Source organism: Lactuca virosa, chromosome 4, assembly GCF_052849685.1.
Source record: "Lactuca virosa cultivar CGN04683 chromosome 4, Lactuca_virosa_CGN04683_v6, whole genome shotgun sequence".
Classification (NCBI taxonomy): Eukaryota; Viridiplantae; Streptophyta; class Magnoliopsida; order Asterales; family Asteraceae; genus Lactuca; species Lactuca virosa.
The window spans coordinates 26,313,919-26,339,839 of NC_136429.1; the positions used below are offsets into that span (position 1 = coordinate 26,313,919).

Here is a 25,921-nt window from a genome sequence, read left to right on the forward strand (position 1 = left end):
CTTTGGTACGCGGGACGTACTCCCCAGTGTGTCGTTTTGGGCTTTTGAGGATGGGTCATTGTTGGGTTTTCTTAGTTGGGCCTTGTTGGTCCATTAGACTTCTATGTTGGGCTTCTGGTTTGTATCCTTTGGGCTCCTTTGGATTTAGGCCCATGATGGGTTTTGGGGGCCCAATTTGGAAGATTGGACCATATTAGGCTTTGGAGCATCAATTAGGAACTGGGCCTTGGAAATAGCTGAGTTGGGCCTTGGCTTTGGGCCAAGGGAGTCAAAGGGTAGAATGGTCTTTTACCCAGGCTTTGGGCTATGTAGCTTAGACTCTTGGTTATGGGTTGGAATTCAAATATTAATTGGATGTTATTTGATATTGAAAGCGCGGGGATTTTTCCGGACCAACAGCCAGAGATTCATTCAATTGTTTATCAGCGGATTGAGGTGAGTTTTCCTCACTGTACTTTTGGGTCGACGGCACCAAGGCCGGCCCCTTTGGATTGTTATCCTGGTTTATCACATGTTTGTATGTTGTAATGATCTGTTAGATCTGTATCCTGGTATGATGAACCACCGACATGGGTTCGTAATGAAACCCAACAAACTTCATCTTCATCTACTTCTGAGCTTGCATGAGAAAGTCAAAGAGTTTGGTTTCTCTAGAAGTGAAGATGAGTTATGTGTGTATATCAAGGCTAGTGGGAGTATAGTAACTTTTCTGGTGTTGTATGTCGATGACATATTACTCATTGGTAACGACGTTCCAACCTTGAAAGAAGTTAAGTCTTGGCTTGGAAAGTGTTTTGCCATGAAAGACCTTGGAGAAGCTGCCTATATTCTTGGGATTAGAATATTGAGAGATAGAAAGAAGAGACTAATTGGACTTAGTCAGAGCACATACTTGGATAAGGTACTAAAGAGGTTTAGTATGGAAAATTCCAAGAAGGGAGAGCTACCTATCCAGAGCAATACCAAATTGAGTAAGACTCAATGCCCGAGTACAGATGTTGAAATAGATGACATGAGTCGTGTACCTTATGCTTCCGCTGTCGGATCGATCATGTACGCTATGACATGTACTCGCCCTGATGTGGCATTTGCTTTGAGCATGGTCAGTCGCTATCAGGGAAACCCAGGTAGAGCTCATTGGATAGCAGTTAATAATATACTCAAGTATTTGCGAAGGACAAAGGACTGGGTCCTTGTGCTTGGTGGCAGTGATACTTTGAGAGTAGATGGTTACAGTGATGCCAGCTTTCAGACGGATAGAGATAACTTTCGTTCTCAGTCGGGCTGGGTGTTTTTACTGAATGGAGGAGCAGTTACTTGGAAGAGTTCCAAGCAAAATACGGTGGCTGATTCTACTTGTGAATCAGAGTACATAGCAGCAAGTGAAGCGTCGAAAGAAGCAGCTTGGTTGAGGAACTTCATCGGGGATCTCGGAGTTGTTCCAACCATCCAGGAGCCTATGGAACTGTTCTGCGATAATGAAGGAGCGGTTGCCTTGACAAAGGAACCGAGAGATCATGGTAAGACCAGACATATCGACAGAAAGTACCATTTCATCATACATAGAGTTGAAGAAGGCCATTTTATAGTAAAGAGGGTGTCATCTGAAGATAACCCAGCAGATCCCCTCACAAAGGGTCTGAGTAGGGCTAAGCATATTCAGCATGCTCGGAGCATAGGACTGAAAGATGATATTAGTTTTAGTAGTTAGATTAGTTTTATTCTGAAACTTGTAACAAAGTAACTGTAATTGACTTTTGGTGATTAAATAATAAAGTATTATTTATAAGTTTGGTTTCTGCCTTTTGTCAATTGTTTATTATTGTGTTTCATTTTTGCATGTTTTACTTCCCGAATAATAAGATTATTCAAACTCCACAGTCACTCATACTTTTGGAAGTAAGTAGTGAATTAAGACTGTCATGAACTGGATTGTAGATTGTCTAAGGATAGACATGGCAATAGAATTGCTGCAACGTTCATTAGTACTCAGAAATTGAGATTTGAGTACTGGATAAACCCTCGCTCAAAGTATCACTTCATGGAATTCATCACGAGTAATACTGAGACGATAATATCTTATAATCTTGAAACGAAGATATATGAGTTGCAATTTACAAGTCGGTCATGCATTGGTGATACGAAAACGCATCAGTAACTTGGTGTTATAAAACGTATTGTCATGTATAATTTGATGAGTAAAAGATACAAGCATATGAGTCAACGTTTATTCGTTCCTTTTGCCCTAATAGGAAAAGCGATATATGTGGGCCCCTCGATGATTTGGTGTTGACTTATGTGCTGGGCCCAGCCAGGACTAAATTGATGTGTTCAATTAGAAGTCCTACATCATCACAAATCAGGAATCGGGAAACATAGATTCTGGACAAAGAGATTGATTACATTCCATGTCTTTTGTCTAGGGATATCTGGCAGAACGAAGGATTATATGATCACTTATCTTAGGACACGTAACTGACTGGGTCAGAGTTCGGCAGCAGCTTTTTGGAAGCTACAATTTGATGGTCAAATTTAGAAGGCATACTAGCAATTATAGTTACAGACTTATCCAAGTGGGAGACTGTTGGATTAGGTGTCTAATCCCATAACTATAATTGGTATGTACTTGAATTGATAGCAACACAGTCATTTTGGGTTGCCCTCAACCTAGCAACTGGACAAGGAAATTATGAAAGGAGAGATATTAATTTATAAGATTAATAAATTAATATAAATGATTTATTAATATGTTAAAAGATTAATATATTAATTAGAAATCATTATGTTTAATTAATAGTTAGCCAGAAATTAATCAGAATTAATTTTGGGGTTAAAAGAATTAATTATAAAGTGCAGGGACTAGTTTGCAATTAACTAATAGTTGAGTGGAAGGCTCCAGAACCCCTTGGAAGGAGGTGGACGAAATTCTTAGGGGAAACCCTAGAGATTTCGTCCAAGGGGTCCAAATAAGGCCTTTGGATCTTGCTTAGGCCCTAAGCAAAGGATAACTAGGGTTTTCCCTAAACCCTAGATCCCTCAGCTATTTAAGGAGCCTCCTGGCTCACATTTGAGGTCACTGATTTCTTTGGAAGAAACCCTAAGGCCGAAATTGCATACTCTCTCCATCCTCTCTCCTCCAAGTTTCCTTCTTGCTAGTTCTTGGGTGTGATTCCATTAGAGGCATTACATTTGTGGTGCTAAGCTTCCAAGAAGATCAAGATCAAGATCAAGAGGATTATCAATTGTTTGCTATAACAATTGAAAGGTATGTAACTCCTAAACCCTAGTTTGTTAATTTCGAAATTAGCCTCTCTCCTCTAGGGTTCTTGTTTTGCAATTCAAAGTTATATGTTCAATAGTTAAAACATAGATCCAAAGTAGGTTGCATGTGAACTTAGGAATTGTTTTTCTAGTTTATTTGTTTTACCTAAAACCCATCAGAATTTAGATAGCATATTTCTTTGGCTGCTACTCCACTCAAATTTCATCACCTGACACACTGGCGCACCAATCTTAGCGTCAAACAACTCAACTCCGGTTACCGATAGATTAATCCCACCTGCAACATACTTTTTTCCCTTCTTCAACAGTCTCCAATACGACGGATTCCTTTTCGTCCAATACCCCAAAACCCTAGGCCTTGCTCTCGAACCCTTGATACCTTTACTCTCTATATATCGTTCAATTTCATACGTGTGCTACCTCTCTTTCTTATTTGCTTTGTTTTATAGCTTGGTGTTTCCAATTTTGGGAAGAACACCAAAATTTCCTTTGGTTGGTGACACAGCTAGCAGGCAATTTTGAAGATTTAGATGAACATGCATAAGAGTAATTGGTGTATCCCTTCATTTTGTCCAAATTGACTATTTAGACTAGACAAAACTCACTTTATGCCCTCATAAAACCGAAAAAAATAATTTATGAACGATTTAAACCACAACTTGAAAATTTGATCCGAGTATAATACCATTTCCCCAAACTAATATCATATACTATACTTTTAAATGAAAAATAACAAAAATGATTACTTATTAGGGAAAAATACAACACTTTATCATGGTCAAAAAGAAAACATGGCTCCATGGCCTACTTCCCCTAGTGATACCTGCCAAGTGCCAAGTTGCCATATCCAACCTACATGTTCATTGACAGTCCAAATCCATGACATACATGTTAATTGGTGGTTCAAAAGCAAAACTTGCCCATATTAATCCCTTTACCTTTTTGCCAAAAATTATTAAAAAAATTAATAGATATTATTACGAAATGATACTTTAGAATCCTATAACCATAACCGTAAATTCTTGTAATTACGGAGAGCCGGATTCATATACAAATAAAGCTGAAACAACTAAACATGTCAATTTTGCCATGTAGCTAGGACCTCACTCTACTAGTCTACTTCGGACAATTATCCTTTCTAAATCACCATTCGGATTTCTTCACTTCACTCAGAAATCGAGTTATTGATTTGGGTTTCCACGTCACACTCTACCATATTCATGGTGAGATGTCATTGCATTTGTATTGCAAGAGCCACCTCCCATTATTATCACATATATATTAAACGAAATCTATTTTTATATAAACCTAAAATGAACGATGTTAATTTTTGTAAAACTAAGTTTACACTTGAATTGTATTATTTAAATGTTTATTGCTTGACAAAAATTCTACTTCTATAATTGGTAGGTCACCAGGTTATTCAAATTAGTCGTGTGTTGCGTGGTTTTCGTGTTTTACAACTTCCATACCAATTCGCGCAAGCGAAGCAGGGAAACGGATCGCAACGCAACGACTTAGACTCGTGTCGGAGAACTTTTGAGCGTGAGCTACCACTCCTGCAGCAAAATTTGCATTGTCTACAATAAGATTAAATATTAAATAATGATATATATATATATATATATATATATATATATATATATATATATATATATATATATATATATATATATTATTTTGTCGGTTAAAACAAAAATTAGATTTAAAATAAATACAAAAGTTTTGAATGATTTTTCTACAAAAAAAAATGTTAGCACAACATCATTAAAGTGAAGCAAAATCACATTCGATTCACTCTTGCCGACTTAAGTAAAGCAAAATCACATAAAAAAAGACATTGAATTAAAATATACCATCATCGACGTTATCAAGAACCGTCGTACCGACCATGTTATTGCGAGACAACTATCATCTCTGCGTAAATCAGAAATACATTTAAATCTTCTTCAACTGCACACCATTGAAGTCATAACCAACTTAGAGAAGGGCACCATACATGGATAAGTAAGCAATCAAGCTAGGAACACCTAAAAGCAATCTTCTTTTTCATACCCACTTTCCACATTAATTAATCAAACATTTTCAATTATTGATCCACTCATGCATCAAACAAACAAAAAACCCTCTTGTTGTATGTCCTTTTTGAACTTGGCCAGAATCCTAAAAAGTTCCCAAGCCCTCATCCATACACTATCGTCTATACCGACCCTTCTTGAAAAATAGTGGAAAAATCAAGAAAATCTCTCTTTCTTTCTTTCACTCTCTCTCTTCCATTTGGAAAGTTGATGGATGTGTGGGGATGCATGTCTCATAAGATGACATACACAACACCAACCCATGATTCTTTATAAGTGCAAACACCCCCTCAAGTTGATTCCATCTTCTAGTTCATCCTCTTATACAATCCTTCATTTATCTTGATCTTAAGTCTTTGAAAAGATTCCATCTTTGTAAAAACAAAAAGAATGGAGGGAAAGGTCGAACAAGAGTTGGGTTCTCAAAATCATCATCATCATAATCATCCATGTGTAGAGATATCCATGGAGATTCACAAGGTTGAAACACCACCAAAGAGAAGTAGTTTACAGAAGTTAAAGAATAGGCTGAAAGAAACCTTCTTTCCTGATGATCCTCTTAGGCAGTTCAAAGGCCAATCCGCTAAGCAAAAATGGTTGCTTGGTTTTCAGTACATTTTCCCTATACTTCAATGGGGTCCTCATTATAATCTTAATCTACTCAAATCTGATGTTGTTTCTGGTCTCACCATTGCTAGTTTAGCCATTCCTCAGGTAAATCTTTGTCTTTTGCTATCACTCTGTTTAGTAGACTGTTTGTTTAGGGTTTTCTGACATATATTGTCTTTTTGGTCTTATTATTGTTTTTTAGGGTATAAGCTATGCAAAGCTTGCGAATCTCCCACCTATCGTTGGTCTATGTAAGTATTCTTTTTTCTATTCAAACTCATCAACTCTAAAAGACTAAAAGAGCTAGCTAGTTATTACTATTAGCTAGTGATTCAGTTTGTTAACCAGGTGAAAATGTCAAAAAGACACCATACTTTACACAAATGAATAACTTTTTAATTAAGAAATATCACATATACAAATTAAGAAATATAAATGCAAAAAGAATCTTTCTTTGCACCAACACTTTTTGTCCAAAAGATTCCACATCAAGTATCGGTGATCATGAAATCATTTTTAGAGAAGAACGGAAGAAAAATTTAACCCCACATAAATTAAATATGAATAAATTGTTGAAAATATATGTTTTAAAACATTTATTTAAATGATTATATACAGATTCAAGTTTTGTGCCACCACTAGTATATGCTGTGCTAGGGAGTTCAAAAGATCTAGCAGTTGGACCAGTTTCAATAGCATCACTGTTAATGGGATCAATGTTAAGACAAGAAGTGTCACCTGCTCAAGACCCTCTTTTGTTTCTTCAATTAGCCTTCACTTCTACCTTCTTTGCTGGTCTCTTTCAAGCCTCTCTTGGATTTCTAAGGTCTATTTTCTCTCTTTCTTGAAATAAATCAACGGTCAACAATCATCCAAAACCATTATCTAACGGCTGAAAATTGAAATCAGATCAAACATGTTAAATTTGATTTCAGTGGTCAGACGATGTTGACCTCTCTAAGTCTAAAACATTCGATGGGACATGAGGCTGATGATGACTTTACAAGTTTTAATGGATGATGTATAAGTGATTATAACATATATAACATGGATGTATATAGGCTTGGGTTTATAATTGACTTCTTGTCAAAAGCTACACTTATTGGATTCATGGCTGGGGCAGCTATCATAGTCTCACTTCAACAATTGAAAGCTCTTCTTGGAATCACACATTTCACTAAAGAAATGGGATTGGTTCCTGTTATGTCTTCTGTTTTTCACAACACTAAAGAGGTAAAACTTATTGTAATTTTTTAATATTCTATAATATATAGAAAGAATTTAACTATTTAATAAAATAATTACATATCTAAAATATTTTTTTATAAGAACATACAAGAAATTTGTGGATCGAAATATGAAAATTATTAATTTTAATATTTCTTTGGGTGCAGTGGTCATGGCAAACAATCTTGATGGGATTTTGTTTTCTTGTATTCCTGCTTGTGACAAGACACATTGTAAGTAACTATACGTGTACATATACGTGTATACATAAATATGTATTCTATTGTTTATTTTTTTTTATTATAAATTTCCAAAAAAGAATAAAATAAAGCCGCAAAAAACCACACAGGAGACAACACTTCACGAGTCTCTCCAAAAAACATGTGACGAGGAAGGGTGGTACGAAAGTAGAGGACCTCCCTACTAAAAGACATATTTATCCCCACTATTTTTTTCTATGAAACAAAAATTCCTTTTTTCCTTTTGTTGTATTGTTTATACATTTCATGCTAATATTTAAATTCCATTCACATCAATACCCACTAAGTAATTATTTAGCTTCATAATTATTACGAGAAAATAAAAGAATGGGGTATAATAAGTTTCAGTCTTGAAAATGATTGATAGGAATTATTTTTAACTTTAGCGAGTTAAATTAAAAATTGAGCAACTGGATTCGAAAGTCGCTCGATATTTTTATAAAGGTTTAGAATCTCCTTTTTTTTAAAAAAAAGGTTAGAATATTATGTTACTAATATAGTTTTTGAAATTATATTAAATATCCTAATCATTTACGAATTAAAAAAAAAGATAATCATTATATAATTTTTCAAGATGTAATTTAATGTAACTAATAAATCGTGTTGACATGTCGCAGAGCATTAAGAAACCGAAGCTGTTTTGGGTATCAGCCGGAGCACCTCTGCTTTCAGTCGTCGTCTCTACACTTTTTGTTTTTGCTTTCAAAGCTCAACGCCATGGCATCTCTGTGGTAAGTCCTATTATTATATTTTGTTTACTTAAATATTAAACGATTAAATACAAATAATAGATAACAAAAATGGACGAAAAGTATATATGCTATTATTATGTTCGTTTAAACCATTTTAATAATCATTAAAAACAAGCTCTAACTATTGTTATTATTATGTGTTAAATAGATAGGAAAACTAGAACAAGGATTGAATCCACCTTCATGGAACTTGTTGCACTTTCATGGAAGTCACATGGGCTTAGTCTTAAAAACTGGACTCATCACTGGCATAATCTCACTCACTGTAAGTTACAACCTCAATTTCATATCATAACATACAACTTGTTATAACCCAACTTTCTTACAAGGGTATTTTGGTCTTTTCACAAACAGGAAGGGATTGCTGTCGGAAGAACATTTGCGGCTTTAAAGAATTACCAGGTCGATGGTAATAAAGAAATGATCGCAATTGGTGTAATGAATGTCGTTGGTTCCACCACTTCTTGTTACATCACAACAGGTAAAAGACAATATTTTATTTATACGAATATTCATCAATTTATGAATAAAAATTTCTTCAAAACTCTAAAATTTAATTTTCTTATTTCTTGAAGTAAGAAAAAGTTTTACAACTTGTACATCTCGAATCTTTACTTGTACTCTAACTGCTACCGCATAATCCTAGGTGCATTTTCAAGGTCCGCCGTGAACCATAATGCCGGAGCCAAGACAGCTGTCTCCAACATAATCATGGCGGTTACGGTTATGGTGACACTGCTTTTCTTGATGCCGTTGTTCCAATATACACCCAACCTCGTATTGGGTGCAATCATTGTCACAGCCGTTATTGGCCTCGTTGACATCCCAGCCGCTTACCAAATATGGAAAGTCGATAAATTCGACTTCGTTGTGATGTTGTGTGCTTTCTTTGGTGTCATCTTTATTTCGGTCCAAGAAGGGCTTGCACTTGCGGTAAGTGTTATCATAACCTGTTAACTTCAGTATTAATATCAGTACTCGTACGAGTATCAGTTACAGGAACTATAACTGTAACTGTAAGAATAACTGTAACTTTAACAGTACACAGTAGCGGAGGCAGCCACTTTAAGTGGGGTGCATGGCCCCACTTGGAGGTGGGTCCCACCACACCATATTTATTACTATAAAGCCCTCAAAAAAATCTGATTTTTACTAAAAAGCCCCTCTTTGGCCCCCACTTTTACATCAAATACCCTATTGATAAAAAAAAATTCTGAAAATAACCCAATTTTTTAAAAAATTTCACAATTTTATACTTGTATGTATTTTTTTTTTTATCAATAATGGACCCCAGTTAGATTTCGTTCTGGATCCGCCACTGACAGTACAGTCTCGTAATTAAAATAGCTTTGGAAAGGAAGTTAATGATTGATTATAAAATTTTCAGGTTGGTATTTCCATATTCAAGATGGTGTTGCAGATGACAAGACCTAAAACAGTGGTGTTGGGAAACATACCTGGTACTGACATATTTAGGAATAGGCATCAGTACAAGGATGCTGTTCCAGTACCAGGTTTCTTGATTTTAAGCATCCAAGCTCCAATCAATTTTGCCAATTCCAATTATCTCAATGATAGGTATTGTATTAATTAATTAACCCTGTTTTCTTTTAGTATAACATCTATGTTTTTCTTTACTAAATATTATATAGATAAATGATATCTAAAAAAACTAAGAGAATTGACAATACTTTTGGAGAATTTAAAGGAAAAAATAAATGAATGTATAAATAAAACACTCATATATAACTTTCCTGATTAAGTTTAAAATCCATCAAGTTAAGATATCTATAGCATCTTCGTATCTATTTTTCAGTGATTTAATGACTATTTAATGACTGAGTGGCAAATCTTTATTAGCTTTTAAACCATTAATAATGTATTTTGTTCCTATCTAATTAAGTAGTTGTGTATAGATGCCAAAAAAGATCATGATTTGTTGCAACGTTTAATACTTGTTTTTTGCATTAAAATTATAAGAATGACTATTTTGTTTCTAACGATATATCAAGAACCAAGTATAGTATTTCCGATGTCTTTTTGCTTGACACGTGGATTTCATTTTTCTTTTTGTATTGTTTCTTGAAGGATTTTGAGGTGGATACAAGATTATGAAGAAGAAGAAGAAAATATCAAAATGCATTCTAGTCTAAGATTTGTGGTTTTGGATCTCGCAGGTAACTTCTTTTTTTTTTTTTTTTTTTGTATAATTAAAAAGTTATAGATGACAAATTTGATTCTTTTATGGGTACATGGGTCGATTTGACTTCCATTATCTAAAACAATTGTCTTATCTTTTTGTGTAAATTTCAGCTGTAAGTGCCATTGATACAAATGGAGTGACATTTGTCCAAGAACTCAGAAGGGTTTTGGAAAAGAAGGGTGTTGAGGCAAGTTCTATTCAAGATCTTAATTCCTTTTAACAGTAAAACAGACATATTATACTTATCTTTCTTTATCTTTTATGATATTTATAGTCATGGTTATTGTTATTTTGAATTGGTTGCAGCTTGTATTGGTGAATCCAGTTGGAGAAGTGATGGAGAAATTGCAAAAAGCAGATGGAACCCATGATCTTCTGCAACCGAATGTGCTTTTCTTGACTGTAGGAGAAGCAGTTTCATCGTTATTCTCATCAATGAAGGGTGTGTCATCAAGTCACGTTTGAAGGAATGAATGTGCGGATGGTGTTCCAATTGTGAACGTAACATAAGTAGGAAGGAAGGGGGGTTGGGAAAAGAGGTTGTAACTTGTAAGCACTCTAAATTAATTAATCTCAAATACGTGAATGTTGTAGGGTTTTTAGGTTTTGTTAGAAACCAAATATTGTTTAAGGTTCCTGGAAGGAAATGGGATAACCCCTTGAAGTATATTTTTAATTTTTGGAACATCAGTATAATGCTTAATTTGATCATTGTGGTCTTAATTGTTTTGGAACTTCGATTTCAAGAATATAACATTTTTATTTTAAGAGTCCAATATATACATCACAAGAAATAAACCAGAAGTATGACTAAAAATCACCTTCCACACATTGTTTTGCATCGAATAGAACATATATATGGAATTCAGAAATTATATATGTGGATGATTCATTCTAGACTTCTAATACCGATTTTGAAAAATACAACTTAAAAGGCCAAAATGACATGTACACTTAAATTAGCAACAATTTCAAAACTATAAACACAACTAAGAAAACTTAAAAACTTAAAACCGAAACAATACAACAAAGGGTTGGAATTGATATCTTTAGTGACCAAATATTATTTTTGGGACAAACCCGTTTAATTTTGACCACCAAGGTTTAAAATGTTTTGGCAAGTTGTTAACTTACTATTTATTTCAAGAATATGAGGGTGTGTTTGGCCGTGGAAAATTGTTTTCATTTTCCAAGAAAACGTTTTCAGAAAATAGAATTGAATTTTTATTTTCAGTTTATTAATGAAAATTTTAGAAAACGCGTTTGGTTGGAACCGATGAAGTTTTCATTTTCCATCTAGAAAACTTTGGAAAACTATAAAAATTACTTTTCTAATTTACATACAATTTAGAAAAATGAAAATTTTCATTTTCTTAAAAAACTTTGAAAAACTGAATAAACCAAACACATTTTCAAAATTTCCGTTTTTCTTGAAAAAAATTTCTAGAAAACTGTAAATTTTCCAAAACCAAATGCACCCTACCATTTTTATTTTGTTAGATGTAAGAAATTAGTGAATTTTATTATTGAAGATCACAGATCATATTGTTTTGTCATTTTCAATGAAACAGACGAAATTCACAAGCTCTAAATAAACTATTTTTTACTCATGTAACATGTCACTTGCTAATTATCATATCCTAAACAACTTCAATTAAAGCCGGCAAAAAACAAATCGACATGAAAATTAAACATGTAAAATTAACAGTTAAAACTATTTATTTATATGCACATTTTTTAACAGTTAAAACTACTTATTTATATGCACATTTTTTTAACTCCTTAGATAAATCGATAACTCTTACAAAACTGTATAGATTCCATTTCATTTCTTTTGTCCAAATTCACGTGAAAAATCATGGAGGTGAAAGTGTACGGGGTGGGACCCACCGTTGATAAATCAATAAAAAAAGTACAAATGAGGACAAACTTGTCATTTTACCAAAGGTGAACGGCCAAATCTAAATGACACATGAGGGACGAAAAGTGTTGCAAAAAGTTGTATAAAAGACAAAAGAGGCGAAATCAGTAACTTTCAGCATAACACATTGACGAAAACTGTACTTTGCCCTTAAATTAATAATTTCACTGTTTTGTAAAGTTTCTTTCAATAAACAGAAATAAAAAAAATAAAAAAAAAAATTACTGCTATGTATGTAGTTAGTCTCCGGTTCTTGGTGTTAGCTTTTCAAATATGTTCATTATTTCTAAACTTTTCACCTGAAAACTTGTAATTAAATTTTACTGATGCTTCCTTTGATATAGTGAATATCCAACAAAAGCAGACATCAAAAATGTCCATAGCACCTACACACAATCAGAAACGAGTGAAATTAATATAAAATGATAAAAATTTAAATGACCAAAATGCCCTTAACTTACTGTATTAATTGCCTGCCACCGTTCGAGTCTCTTGATTCTTGACTGCATATCTTCAATCACACCTTCCATGGGAGAAATAACCTCCCTACTTGGTGATGACTCAGATGATGAACTGCTACCCTGCTTTTGATGTATCAAAATAAATAAAAATATTTAACAAATTTGATATATTTATATTTTTAATAAAAACAATTTAAAAATTAAACCTGAGATTGAATGTTTTCTACAAGTTCTTGCAACCGTGCAGCTTGTTGAACATTGATCCCACTTGAATTTCTCTCTGAAGCTGGTAATTTTTCCAGTACTATTTCAAGGTAACTCTAAAAATGAAGAAAAAATAAGTAAATCAAAATTTTAAAAAAATAAATAAATATTTTAAATTTAAAAAAAAAAAAAAAAATAGGAAAAACCTTTGTGGTGTAAGAACCATCAAGCTCAAGAGCCGAACCAGCAGCTACAACAACTTCCTTATTTGCCCCTTTAATCTGTATATATGGCCCCGGGACATCTTGCAAATGATCAACCTCCATCAAAAGCTACAAGGGCAAAATGGTCATATTAAAAAAAAAAAAACTAAAAGCTGAAGTGTTAGATTTAACAAATGAAACCACGTGAACTGTAAGTGCAAGAAAATCAAAATTCAGATGAACCTGGGAATTTTACAAAACCACAGGGACCAATTCTGTAATTTTACACATAAAAATACTTTACCTTTCCATCTTGGTAGATATATGCAGATGCTTCAATGTAAGCTACAGCTTGATACCTGAAAACCATTTTAATAGATAAAATATATTTACATAAAAGATAATAATTGCTTCATATAAATATAAAAATATAAAATTATGTTAAGTACCCAAGATTGAGAAGACCGGAAACTGTACTGATACTGATGTCAAAGTCGACCTTTGGTTGAATTATGAAATCCCCTTCTCTTATAGGCTGATTATTAAAAACAACATATATAATTTTTTAATGAAAAGAAAAATAATTAAATACAAATTTTGACCACAGACCTCCCTTATGAGTAGTGCGAATCTCCCTTCACATATTCTCACCCGCATACAATCAGTCTCTGTTAATTGTCCATTACTTGGAATCCCAGAGAGCCTTAAATATATATCAATAAAATTTTGAGCAGAGCTGCAAATCTTTTTAGGATCAAGCAACTTTAAAATATCTTGATATGCCACCTGTCACATTCAATATTGAAAATATTTTATATTTTCATAATATGTAACTAGCTTGAGCTTGAGCTTACTTGTTTGTTGCTTTTTAATACAAATAATGAGCTTTCGGGGGATAGCACAGGGTCAAAATCATTACGGATTTTCAACTGCAAAATAAAAGTTTATAAATGTCAGAATTTTATTAAAAAAAAATTTGTATATTAGTGTGGAATGAAAGTGAAGTACTAACATGTGCATGAACAAGGTGGGGTTCAATGTGAAGCTGGAACATAGGAAAGACGGTTGTCATGATTTCATTTTGGGACATAAAGCATCCTGCTTTACTTTTGTCTCTTTGAACTCGAGAAATGAGATGTGAATGTACACCTCCAACCTGTATTTTTTTTTTTTTTAAATATTAAAAAACATAATAATATTTTTATATCAAATTACCAAAAAAAATGAAGGATAGATAATCTTACAACAGCAACCCAGAGGTCGAGTGACTTTCTGATATCAGGGTGTAAAGCGTAAACACCTTCAATTATGACAACTCCACAATCTTCAGAAACTTCAAGTTCTTTAAACCCACTGCGGGCCCCACTTTCTAAATCAAATACGGGTACTTTTGCTTTCCTACCTCTTCTCATATCACCAATATTCTGCACCAAAAAAGAATCAACACCTTTTGTCCCAGATGATGCAAATAGAAATATGACCAAAAAAAAATGTAAATTACATTTTTGGTCCTTGAGTATAACTGAATTTTGCAATTTTGGTCCTTATTTGAGGTTCTTGTAACGTTTTTGGTCCCTAAGTATAGCTGACTTTTGCAATTTTGGTCCAAAAAAGTTCTCTTGTAATTTTGGTCCTTATTCAAGGTTACTGTAACGTCTTTTGGTCCCTGGGTATAGCTGATTTTTGCAAATTTGGTCCTAAAAAAGTTCTTACGATTTTGGTCCTTATTCAAGGTTCCTGTAAGTTGTAAGTTGTAACACTTTTGGTCCTAGTTCCAAATAAAATGACTATATTTCGGTCGAGTATAACTGATTTTTGCAATTTTGGTCCCAAAAATAGTCATTTTACTTGGAACAAGGACCCAAAAACGTTACAAACGCCTCAAATGAAGACCAAAATTGAGAGAGAAAACTTTTTGGGGCCAAAATTGAAAAAGTGAGCTATACTCAGGGACCAAAAATGTAATTTACTGAAAATAAAATGATAGAATTTGTAGTATACCTTTGTGAGTAAAGGTAGATCCAGTGAGCGGAAGTCATCATATTTGAAGTCTTTTGATTGCTCAGATTTATAATAATTTTCAAGAGAAATAACTTCACAACCAACAATATTTGCCATTTTGCGGGCCAGACTAGTTTTCCCGGACCCACTTGGCCCACCAATTCCAACAATGACTGGCATGCCCTTGTGCTCCAACAAAGCCTAAAAAAAACACACACACATACAAACAATCACTAAACCCTAATTTTTACTTTTGAGTAAAAATGATTTCATCTCCATCAGTTCATCCCCAAATCCTGTAACTTGTAACACACTCACTTGTATTGCTTGTACAGCAAGTAACAGTCCCCTATCAAGATCAAAAGAATCAGGCATTGGAGCAAGCTGCAGTGTATGTGTATCCCTGAAAGAAGAAGGATCTGTAGATGCTTGATCAGAAGAACACCTAGACATATATCATTAAATTTAATTCTTCTTTTTTTATTTTTGGTTAAAATTACATACCAATTGAAGATCCATCTGATGAGATGAATTGCCATGGGGCTAAAACTGGCTCCACTTTGGACTTGGTGGGGGATCGAGTCCATGGTTGTGACATGTCATCATCCCTGTTCACTAATTCTGGACGAATACGCAGTGGCTTTGGTGCAATTAATGGTGGCTCTTTATGTGTAGATGAAGGTGATATTATTGTAGGTAAAAGAGGAGGTGTATTAAGGCGTGGAACACCTTTAGTGTCAAGAATCATTTCAAGATATGATCTTGTGATCCATGGTCCTGTAATCCCTAGCCTTAATGCCTCTGCTTCAACCATCTACACCCCAAAAAAAAAAATTTAAATCGGTTCTTTTTATAATTATGTTAACAAAAGCATGAGAAGTAAAGTAAGAACATACCTTTCTATCTCTGCCTCTAAGGACTAAATACGTTTCAGAAAGAGTATCGATTGTCTCCAGGGAGATTGAAAGATTGTCATAAATGATTGATTTTGACGCGCGTTTATAACTGACAACAACATTGTAACCCAAAGCCAATAACCCACCTAGGGTCATTCTTCCCACCTGTTAGGAAAAGGAAAGTTGAAATTAATGTTATTTAAGGTTGAATTAAAGGAAGAATCTTGTTTATGTTTATTGTTTATGCACCTCAAACTCGGCTTTTGGGCGAATAATGAAATTTTTGTCAACGATTCTTCGGTCACCCAATGAAAGATAATATCTGATACCACTTTGTCTCACTTTAATCCAATCATTAACACGTGCTTCTTCACTTGCTGATGGAGGCCTTAAATACATCTCAATGAAACTGAAAAGGAATTTTAATCATATTTAGATTTTGAAAAAAAATAACTACCATAAGAGACAACAATTTGATCACTCACTTATCAATCTGTGCTTCCTTTTTTGGAAAAGAGTAGGCTGGTTGACCACTTTCTGACTGATATTCAGATTTCAACAGCTTTGACTTGTTAAAAGAATGACAATTGAAATAAAATTATGATAAGTCAAGTTAGGAAGGGTAAAGAAAACAGACCTCGCTTTTACATTTGAGCTTGTAAATTGAATCTCTAAATGATTGACCAAAACTATTGTTGATTCTGATCTGCAGCATTATAATTTATAACCAAAAGATTATCAGGAAACAAAAAATATATGATTTGAGGTTGGAACCTTAAATGTCCTACCTGTGCATGGTGAAGATCTGGCTCAATATGCTTCCTAAACAAAGGGAAAATGCTATCAATTAGATTGTCCAATGAGCAAGACTCTCCAATATCATATTTCACTTTTGAAAGAAGACTAAAATGCACTCCGCCAACCTGTATCGATATTAGTCATTAGATATAACGGATATTTAGTTTGAATATAAGTAGGTTAGGGGTAAAATGGTAATTACCACTGCCACACGAATGTCTAACAGCGAGCGTAGTCTTGCATGAAGAGCATAAGTTCCATCAACTATTACCTGAAAAGAATGTAGAACATATAAGAGCAACCAGATAGGAACCTAGTCTACATGTAAAAGGGCAATTACGTCTTTACGCACCACCCCGAAAGAGGTACTCTTGATTTCTGTAGTTCCAATGCGTCTTTTTTGTTGGAAATCGAACACTGGTGTTAATATATCTTTACCCTTCAACAAATCCTATGTCGATTCAAAGAGTTTCAGTAATCATTAGGTAATAAGTATATTTTCAACATTGGTTTTAGAAAGAAATTTTTTTACCTGAAGATTCTGAACTAGAAGATCAAAATCTATTGAACTCAAATCATTCCCTTCATCAGCTCCAGTGCGATAGTTTTCCATTGATATGACACTGCAACCAATAACGGATGCCACTTTTTCTGCCAAGCTGTAGACATTATTCAATGTGCATCTTTATGATCATTCCAAATACATTGTGAGAAAATTTATAAACAAAACATGAATTTGGAATATGAAAATTACCTTGATTTACCGGATCCACTAGGACCACCAATGCCAACAGCTACAATTCCCTCTTTTTTAGATCTAAGTTCTTGAATTGATTTCACCAACAAGTAATACCCACGATCAAAAGACTGCAGAAGGTCCAAACACCAAAATAGTTATTAGAAAAGTTATTAAGTTTATCAGTTTTTGCATTTTTGGAAAGTAGGTATAACATTGATGCGAACTCAGTTTGACTTTTCTGTCTGAAACTTGTTTGCAGAGAGAAAAGTAAGTAACAGTTTATATTAAGATCAACCTAGATTGTTTCAAATGTGGAAACCATATGGATTGATATGTTACAAGTATAGCAAAATGCAATGCCAGTATCAAACTTTTCTCAAAAATACGAAAGGTCTCATTAATGACAATTAGGAAATCGGGAATTAAGCCCCTTTAAGTTGAAATCTGGAAGTTTCTCGTTATATCTGAGACATGGAGAGATTAATTCGCAAAACAGACAAACTAACTATACAATCGAACTGAAGACTTCTTTTAATCGAAGTGATTGAGCAATGATCTTGTTGGTAGGGATCCAAACATAAAAAGATAAGAAATTGGTTAGGTTATTTCATCAAGCACTTGGCATGCACGATGAAAACACAAAAACAAGATGAAATCGGCCTACCGCATGAAGGGGAAGAGATTGAAGAATAGACGGAGACGATGAGGAAGTAGAGGGGGTTTCTTGGTAGTAATCCCGGCCACCTTCTTGTAAGACTCGGTGCACTACATCATCATCCATGATGATAACTTGATAAGCAGCAAGAACAGGAAATTCTGTAGTGGGTTAGAATCCACCAATCTGAATTTCTTGTTGTTGCCGGAAACTAGAACTGAAGATGAGAGAGAGAGAAAGCCGGAGGGAATCTGATGAAGAGGGAGGATTGTTTTTTAGTAAAGGTTTTGTGTATACGCATAAACCATGTTTCTCTCTACTCCAACTGCCTTCGGCTCGCTGATCTCTGTAAACTATTTTGAGTTCTAATTTTTTGGGCCATAATAATTTTCATGGCTTCAAGATAAATGTTTTCCAAAGTGATACATATGACACAACTTTAATATAAGAATAGTCACATAATATAAGTTATTGATTAAAGCCCAAATGACTTATTGAAATAAAAATGAAATAATGTCAATAATAAACTATAAAATTTGAGTCTCTTGGAGATGGATTTTAACTTTTTGGGTTTTTTGAAGTATATATAAAAAATATGGAGTAAATTTGTTAGTTTCATAAACTTGATGGGTGGACTATTAAGTTAGACATCATATCAACATAAAATATAATAAATTTTATCTTAGAAATGAAAAAAATAATAAATCAAAGTTATTAACCATATCCCTAAATTTCACTATAGTATAAGAACGAATTTTGTAAGTTGGTTTTTTTTATATAGCAAGAGATAACAGTTCTGATATATGTACAACTTTAATGCTGATAATATTATATATACTATTAATTGTTAAAATGGTGAGTAACAGGAAAGTTTCGCGTTTCTCATTTCCGCCACATTTTTTCTTTCCTTTCCTACTTTGGCCACGGACGAATTTGTTTTAAAAGGCTATATTTTTTTATTCAGACCGCCTTCAAAATTGAGTTAGGTTTATCTTCTCCACCGCCTACCCTGCTCTCCTTTCTTCTTGGCTCTGCTGCTTCACCTCCGCTTAGACCAACGGTAGATAATTGCTTTGATGGGTTCCGATTTTGATTGTTCTTTACAAAGATGGAGGCGATGATGAAATTTGTTTGTGAAAACAATTTGCACCGGCAACCATGGGTGAATTTGAAGGTCGTGTTTTGGTGAGGCAACTCGGAAGGCATATCCGATTGGAATATGCAACCGGTGTTTGTAGCCATACCGTCTTTCATTCCCTTTTTCTGAGCCTCGTCTCATTGAAAATCACTGTTATGATTTCCGATTTTGATATTTCTGGTGTTCCTTTGTTCGTCTTTGTCAGTCTGCTCCTTTAATCATACCTGGTAAGTCAAATCACTTCTCGTACTGCTGTTGCTGCTGCGATATGAATTTGTCAGTTAATTTTAATTTGAAGTTTGCGAATTAGGCTATGTTTATGTTACGATTTCACAATTCGGATTGTTTCTAATGTTCATAACGTATATTTCTGTTATATGTTCACAGTGGATGACAAGTTCTATGGTAGCAGCAAACTAAAAGAACATGTGGTTAAGGCTTGGCGAGAGCTTGAAAAGAAAAAGATACACAAAATCCTAAATCAGTATCGTCTCATTCTTGATGAAGCTGGGGTATTGTTTGTTGCTATTGATTTCGAACGTCGATTGCAACCTGCTTCGTCGAACCCTAATTACATGTCATTGACATGGTTTTAGGGGAAATCAAAACTGATGTTTTCTGCATGCAAACAAAATGAGTTGCTTCTTCAACACCGGCCTGCACAGAATGTTACTCTCTATCTCCAATCACAAATTCAAAACAATCTCTCTTCTCCAACATCCGATCTCTGCATAAAATCAACCCAATCAGATCCGTCTCCTTCTTCGCGCGCCAAATACAAATCTCCTACCTCCCTCCAATTTTGTCTCTCTTCAGGTATGTCGAAATCCCCAATTTTACAAACCTTTTGTTGCGCAACGAATCTTAAAAAAATAATAATAAATTTTTGTATGCCTATTATTAGTCTATAAAGTCAATTTACAATCTTATATGTCTGTACACAGTCTGGAAGATGAGAAAGGCGTAGAACATTGTTCCTTGCAAGAAATACTTTATGCACGTTGGTGTTGATATTGTTGGGGAGTATGAAGGTGAGGGGTTTATACAAGGTAAGTTTCATTCAGATAGGGAAGATTGTGCATGAAAGCTGGCATGGACTAATCGGGTCTTGCAGGAACATAGGTGCCAATTAAAGATCTGGTCAGTCACACTAATTACTAAGTTTGGTTTTATAAAGCATTTTTTGTCCCCTATAATTTCACCATTTTCCTTATCTAATATTTTTGATTGTTTGATGGGGGTTCTGATGAAAAAAAAAACCCTCTCATCAATAAGAATGTAAGGTTTGTTGTATTTCTTATTAATTATAAGAAATTTGAAATGTTTTAGAGATACCGGAGGAGACACGAGTCTTTACATGGAGAAATGTTGAACAGTTGAGGTATATGAAATTCTTAATGATTTCCATTGGATGTTTATTGTCTTTCATTGATTTAAAATTCAATTTTTTTTACTGTTAAAATGCTTTCAAGTAAACGTCTTTGGCAGATGACAACATCAACAAGATCCAATCTCATATTCACCTGTTTTCGTGTAAGCAAATTAAACCCGACTACTTTATTTTAATTATTTTGAATTTGGATTATGAATGAAAATTTTAAATGGAAGAGTTTTACTTCCAACATGGGGCAGTATTTATTTCTTATATGTGTTACAAATATTAAGTTGGGAAGAGCCTGCCTATAATCATTTTTTACCTTAAACAGGTGGTGGATATTCAACTCCATAACCACAAGCAAGTTAAGGTCTATACCACTATTGAAATATGTATTTTTTGACATTAATTATAATCTTATCATTCTAATTTTTAGTGACGGATTCAATGGGATTTGGCAGTTCATTTTCAGGTTGGGTTGCCCCTGGACCAGAAGAGAAAGTGCCCGACATTGAAGTAATATGTTTCAAGTAAAAAGCATATTGTTATTTCTTGCATTTAATCCAACATAAACCTGATTACTAATCTGCCCTAGAAGTTTTATCTTTTCTTTTCATTGTTTTTAGGATCAAAAGTTCTATTTTTACTTATTCACTTATTTCCATAATTTATATTTATAAAATATTCATTAATATATTTTTTTTACAAATAGGTTTCGGAAGTGATTCAGCAAACCCTCATCTGCCTCACAATCATGAGCAAAATCAAGTTGTATATACTGGAACTCACGATAATGACACGGTGATCTTGATTTTCTTATCATCAAATACCAAAAATAGCATTGTGCATTCCTATAATTATATATTAGAAATGATTTTTAACTTTTTTTTTGTTATAGATACGAGGTTGGTGGGATGTCTTGCAGCAAGAAGAAAAATGCAATGCGAGTGAGTGTTTTTAAGTTTCAACACTGCAATCTTATATAATTATTTCCGGACAATAATTTATTTATGTATTTCAGGTACTTAATTATTTATCGAAGAAAGAACAAAAAAAAAATTGAGTCAGCGCCAACGGGCGTGCATGATTCCCATTTAGTTTTATTCAATACCACAAACACTAAACAAGTATCTTTCTACTATTGCCTAAAGTTTTATTATTATCTTGTAATCGAATAAACTGTAGTCTAGACTTCTAATGATAACCAAAAATAGTTATTAAATTGTTTCTTGATGTTAGAAAATTACATACAAATGGTAAGCCATTTATAAATCACATCATCCATATATGCTTTTTGTACATGTATGTCAACTATTTTCCACACCTATATTTTTAAATGAATTCATATGAAACTTTACATGTATATTAAGGAGTTGTCATATACATGACTAAGTTTTAGTTGATGTTAAGATATGTTTGAAAGTGACAGCTAGTATTTGAAAATTGAATACCGAAAGTTGTATTATTATTTGTATAGAAGTGTTCAAAAAAAATAATAATATTTTTTTGGAATGTTATAAATAACAACGTAAAAATAAAAGTTAAAAGTTTTCGAAAGTTACTAAAATGGTTTTTGCATTGCGGATATTTTGTTTAAGGAGGTGTTTGGGACTTTTTTTTTTTTGAACTCAAAAAGTGTTTATTTTGACTTGTGGGGTGGCAAAATGAGTTGTAAAAAAAATTGCATTAGCTTTTAAGTCCACATAAAATATTATAATCGCAAAATGATTAAAAATGGCATGGAAATATATGAGGGAAGAAAAAATGAGTGAGTTCATTAAAGATGATACAAACATTTCAATTTCAAAAAGTCATAAGTTGTTTAAAAAAATAAAGAATGAGTTATTTCTTAAAAACTGATTTTTGAATAAATTAAAAAGTTGTTTTCAAAATAACTATTAAGTTTGAAAAATATTTTTTTTTTACTTATTGGTTTTTCAAAAAGCCAATAAATTAATAAGTTGTTTTGAAAACTAATCACAAACACACCCTAGAATAAAATATTTAAGCTCGAATAAAGGTTTTTTCTATAATTTTTATTTCAAAAGTTAAAAGTTTAAATTCTCTAAAGCTTGTTAAAAAATATACCTTTAGTAATATAATAACAAGTTTAATCTAAATTTTATATAAAATGAAATTTATAAAAATAGATTTTGGCATATTTTAAAATTTTGAATCGACAATGCATCGTTTTAGGGGAAGGAAAGATATTGTCTCTTAATGGAACCATTAAGAGGCTATCAGAGGCCTTAATGTTGATGGGTAAGAGGTTACCTTTTAATTAAGAGGGTAACAAAACAGTCTAATCATGTGAATTCGCTATATGAGCATATACTTTAAAAGATGTTTGTAGATGAATTTTAAGGGTGTTCATTTGGATGGATCAGTTTGATCCAATCCAATCAAGTGAATCCAAATTGATTTCGGTTTTCAAAACATGGATCCGAATAGTCCAAACTAAATTAAAATCCGATTCGATCCGACCAAATTTCAATTCGGTTGGATCGGTTTTTTTAGTTCGGTTTTCAAAAATCGAAACATTTTAAAACCACATATAATTAGAATATTAGCCAACTTTATAAAAGAAACAAAAACAAATTATTTAGTTGTGGTTTGAATTTTATAAACAACTATTACAAAAATATATTATAGTTTAATATTTTATAGATAAAAAACTTTTGATAGAAACTGCATATTAAAGTTTTTTATTAGGTGAAACTTTTTAAATCTATTTGAAAATTAAATAACTAAATTTATAAAGAATTATAGATATATATTAAAAATAAATAAATAATAAATTGTTATTCAGTTTTTTTTACTATTCGGTTCTTTATTTATAAACCAAAACCAATCTAAAATAATAATTCGGTTTTGTTGATAACCAATCCAAAAATCTGAATATCCGAACTAAATAGTCTAATCTAAATTGTTTAATTGGACAATTCGGTTTTATCCAAATAGTGAACAACCCTAGTGAATTCGTCCTAATATTTATGTTTGTCTATGTATTTGAACCTTTAAAATGTCTTTTGATTTGTTTTAAACATCTTTTCTTTGTCACTATACGTTCATTTTAACCCCATCTGTTTACCAATTTTTTAATGAAATTTTCAAAAATTTAAATAAAATTTGTCAATTTCCAAAATTATATATATATATATATATATATATATATATATATATATATATATATATATATATATATATATATATATATATATATATATATACTTTTATTTAGCAAATTTTGACCAAAAAAATCCAAATTCATATGAAAATGAAACTCTACATGCAACCTTATATAAAAAGAATTTGGTTACAACACGAATGTTTGTAAAATACAACATACCTAAGTAATTGGAAAAATAAAACATTCTTGAAAGAGTTTGTCTGCCATGCTACAAGAAGAATCAACCGTGCTGCACGAATAGTCGACCATGTTGCTACATGAGCATGTATGATTACAGGGTAAAAAAAATACATATTACACAAGTGGTTGACCATGCCAAATGAACAAGTCTAGAAACGACAATAAAATGCATTTCAAAACTTCATTTTGAAAAAACAAAATCAACTCGAAGATGGCCAATTAGTGACTTTATAAATCACATTTCCTTATACAAAACCCTTCACTTAAATGAGTAAAGATGACACACAACGAAAGTAAAACAAGAAATATACTTAAAGATGATTTTTATTGCTAGATTCAAGATATCTATGAAAGAAGCGACATTCATAATCTTTTATTTTAATTATCTTATATCGTTCCAAAACTAACTCCTAGGTATCGTTTGGTATAACTAAAGGAAGGCTAAAATGGAATATATCATTCCATTCTTACTAGGAAATCGTGTTTGGTTGATTAAAACATCCACAATGAAAAGTTCAGTGAGAGAGTTGAATGAGGTGGCAAGTCTGGATGTAACACCCCAAAAATTTCAGACAAAAATTTTACTTTTAATTCATTTCACACATCCAATAATCATATCAAAACAACCAAAAGTGTATCATAGTGAATAATATCAGAGTACAAAATCTCAAAATCACATAATGCGGAAAATATGGGCGGATGCAGTGCGATCAAGCCGGTCCCTTCCCTTTCGAGCTAGAAGTACATGAAACATAAAATGAAAATTGTAAGCAAAAAACTTAGTGAGCTCCCCCAGAATGCATCATACCATACATACATAACCGTCAAAGCATAATTTGGTCTATTTCACCCCCTTCGGTATCTTTCAACCGGTATCGGGTCTATTTCACCCCCTTCGGTATCTTTCAACCGGTATTGTGTCTATTTCACCACATCCGGTATCTTTCAACCGGTGTTGGGTCTATTTCACGCCCTTCGGTATCTTTCAACCGGTAACGAGTCTATTTCGCCCCATACAGCTAACACATATAATCATAACAATAAGAGTCACAGAGGCATCAAGCATATACAGGCATAACAGATAATTGTCACGAAGACAATCATCATCCTACAAGCATAATCTAGTGGGTCGGCATTGGTGCCTTCGACCCACAGATACAGTGAAGGAAACTCACCTCGGTCTGCTAACAATCCAACCAATGCTCGAGCTACTGGACCAGAGTATCCCCGCGCTAACCAATCAAATAAAATCATGATCAATGATCAGGTCATAACCATAATCGGGACGTAATTCACTAATCCTGAATCCTAGGATAAAAGACTATTTTACCCTTCCCCTCGACTAACCCAAAGACCAAGGCCCAAACTCAATGGCACTAAAAGCCTAATAGTGGCCCAGTTCCTAAAGGACACCCAAAGTCCAATATGGTCCCAAATCTAAGGAGGCCCAAAGCTTCACAATAGCCCAGAGTCAGAAAGGCTAGTGGCCCAACAAAGCCCAAAACCCTTATAGTCCAAATATGGCCCAAACCATAAAAGTCAACAAAGTCAAACGATTGAGTATGCCCGGCGTACTCAATCTACGCCCAGTGTACCCCTCCTTTGGCCAGTATGCACAGCGTACGAGCTGGGTACGCCTAGCGTACTCCACATTATCCCAATCTCGCCATTAAGTGCTTAAATGGTTAAGCCACTAAGTCCACTTCTCAAATCTGATCCTAAATAATGTCTTAACACATAAAGTTGGAA

At 33.3% G+C, this 25,921-nt stretch overlaps 2 protein-coding genes across 3 annotated transcripts; one reads left to right on the top strand and one right to left on the bottom strand.

Annotated features, from left to right (window-relative positions):
• Positions 1 to 5,498: 5,498 nt before the first annotated feature.
• Positions 5,499 to 11,122, top strand: AST91 (sulfate transporter 91). The gene is made up of 13 exons (XM_079041024.1): positions 5,499 to 6,074; positions 6,172 to 6,220; positions 6,588 to 6,795; positions 7,031 to 7,202; positions 7,364 to 7,429; positions 8,074 to 8,187; positions 8,357 to 8,473; positions 8,563 to 8,689; positions 8,855 to 9,141; positions 9,596 to 9,786; positions 10,297 to 10,385; positions 10,522 to 10,598; positions 10,718 to 11,122. The coding sequence occupies exons 1-13, from the start codon at positions 5,751 to 5,753 to the stop codon at positions 10,874 to 10,876; spliced, it is 1,980 nt and encodes a 659-aa protein (XP_078897150.1). The 5' UTR covers positions 5,499 to 5,750; the 3' UTR covers positions 10,877 to 11,122.
• A 1,337-nt stretch (positions 11,123 to 12,459) lies between these two features.
• LOC145103766 (P-loop containing nucleoside triphosphate hydrolases superfamily protein) lies at positions 12,460 to 18,659 on the bottom strand. Of its 2 annotated transcripts, none has more exons than XM_079041026.1 (23): positions 18,299 to 18,659; positions 17,650 to 17,762; positions 17,428 to 17,554; positions 17,248 to 17,346; positions 17,098 to 17,166; positions 16,886 to 17,020; positions 16,735 to 16,803; positions 16,583 to 16,638; positions 16,347 to 16,506; positions 16,098 to 16,262; positions 15,706 to 16,015; positions 15,520 to 15,620; positions 15,202 to 15,402; positions 14,445 to 14,624; positions 14,213 to 14,356; positions 14,055 to 14,129; positions 13,810 to 13,986; positions 13,650 to 13,735; positions 13,505 to 13,559; positions 13,204 to 13,329; positions 13,000 to 13,113; positions 12,794 to 12,913; positions 12,460 to 12,718 (listed from the first exon to the last, which is right to left on the bottom strand). In XM_079041026.1, exons 1-23 carry the CDS (start codon positions 18,413 to 18,415, stop codon positions 12,653 to 12,655), a joined length of 2,865 nt encoding a protein of 954 aa, XP_078897152.1. In that variant the 5' UTR covers positions 18,416 to 18,659; the 3' UTR covers positions 12,460 to 12,652. The 2 variants fall into 2 exon arrangements, with proteins under 2 accessions (XP_078897152.1, XP_078897151.1); XM_079041025.1 differs by having other exon boundaries at positions 12,794 to 12,916.
• Positions 18,660 to 25,921: the final 7,262 nt, after the last annotated feature.

Coding starts and splice junctions, on each gene's coding strand:
- AST91 (XM_079041024.1), top strand. CDS start 5,751: ATGGAGGGAAAGGTCGAACAAGAGTTGGGTTCTCAAAATCATCATCAT. Junction 6,075..6,171: donor CTAGTTTAGCCATTCCTCAG/GTAAATCTTTGT, acceptor ATTGTTTTTTAG/GGTATAAGCTATGCAAAGCT. Junction 7,430..8,073: donor TGCTTGTGACAAGACACATT/GTAAGTAACTAT, acceptor GACATGTCGCAG/AGCATTAAGAAACCGAAGCT.
- LOC145103766 (XM_079041025.1), bottom strand. CDS start 18,415: ATGGATGATGATGTAGTGCACCGAGTCTTACAAGAAGGTGGCCGGGAT. Junction 16,804..16,885: donor CAGATCTTCACCATGCACAG/GTAGGACATTTA, acceptor ATAATGCTGCAG/ATCAGAATCAACAATAGTTT. Junction 14,130..14,212: donor CCCACCTTGTTCATGCACAT/GTTAGTACTTCA, acceptor TTTATTTTGCAG/TTGAAAATCCGTAATGATTT.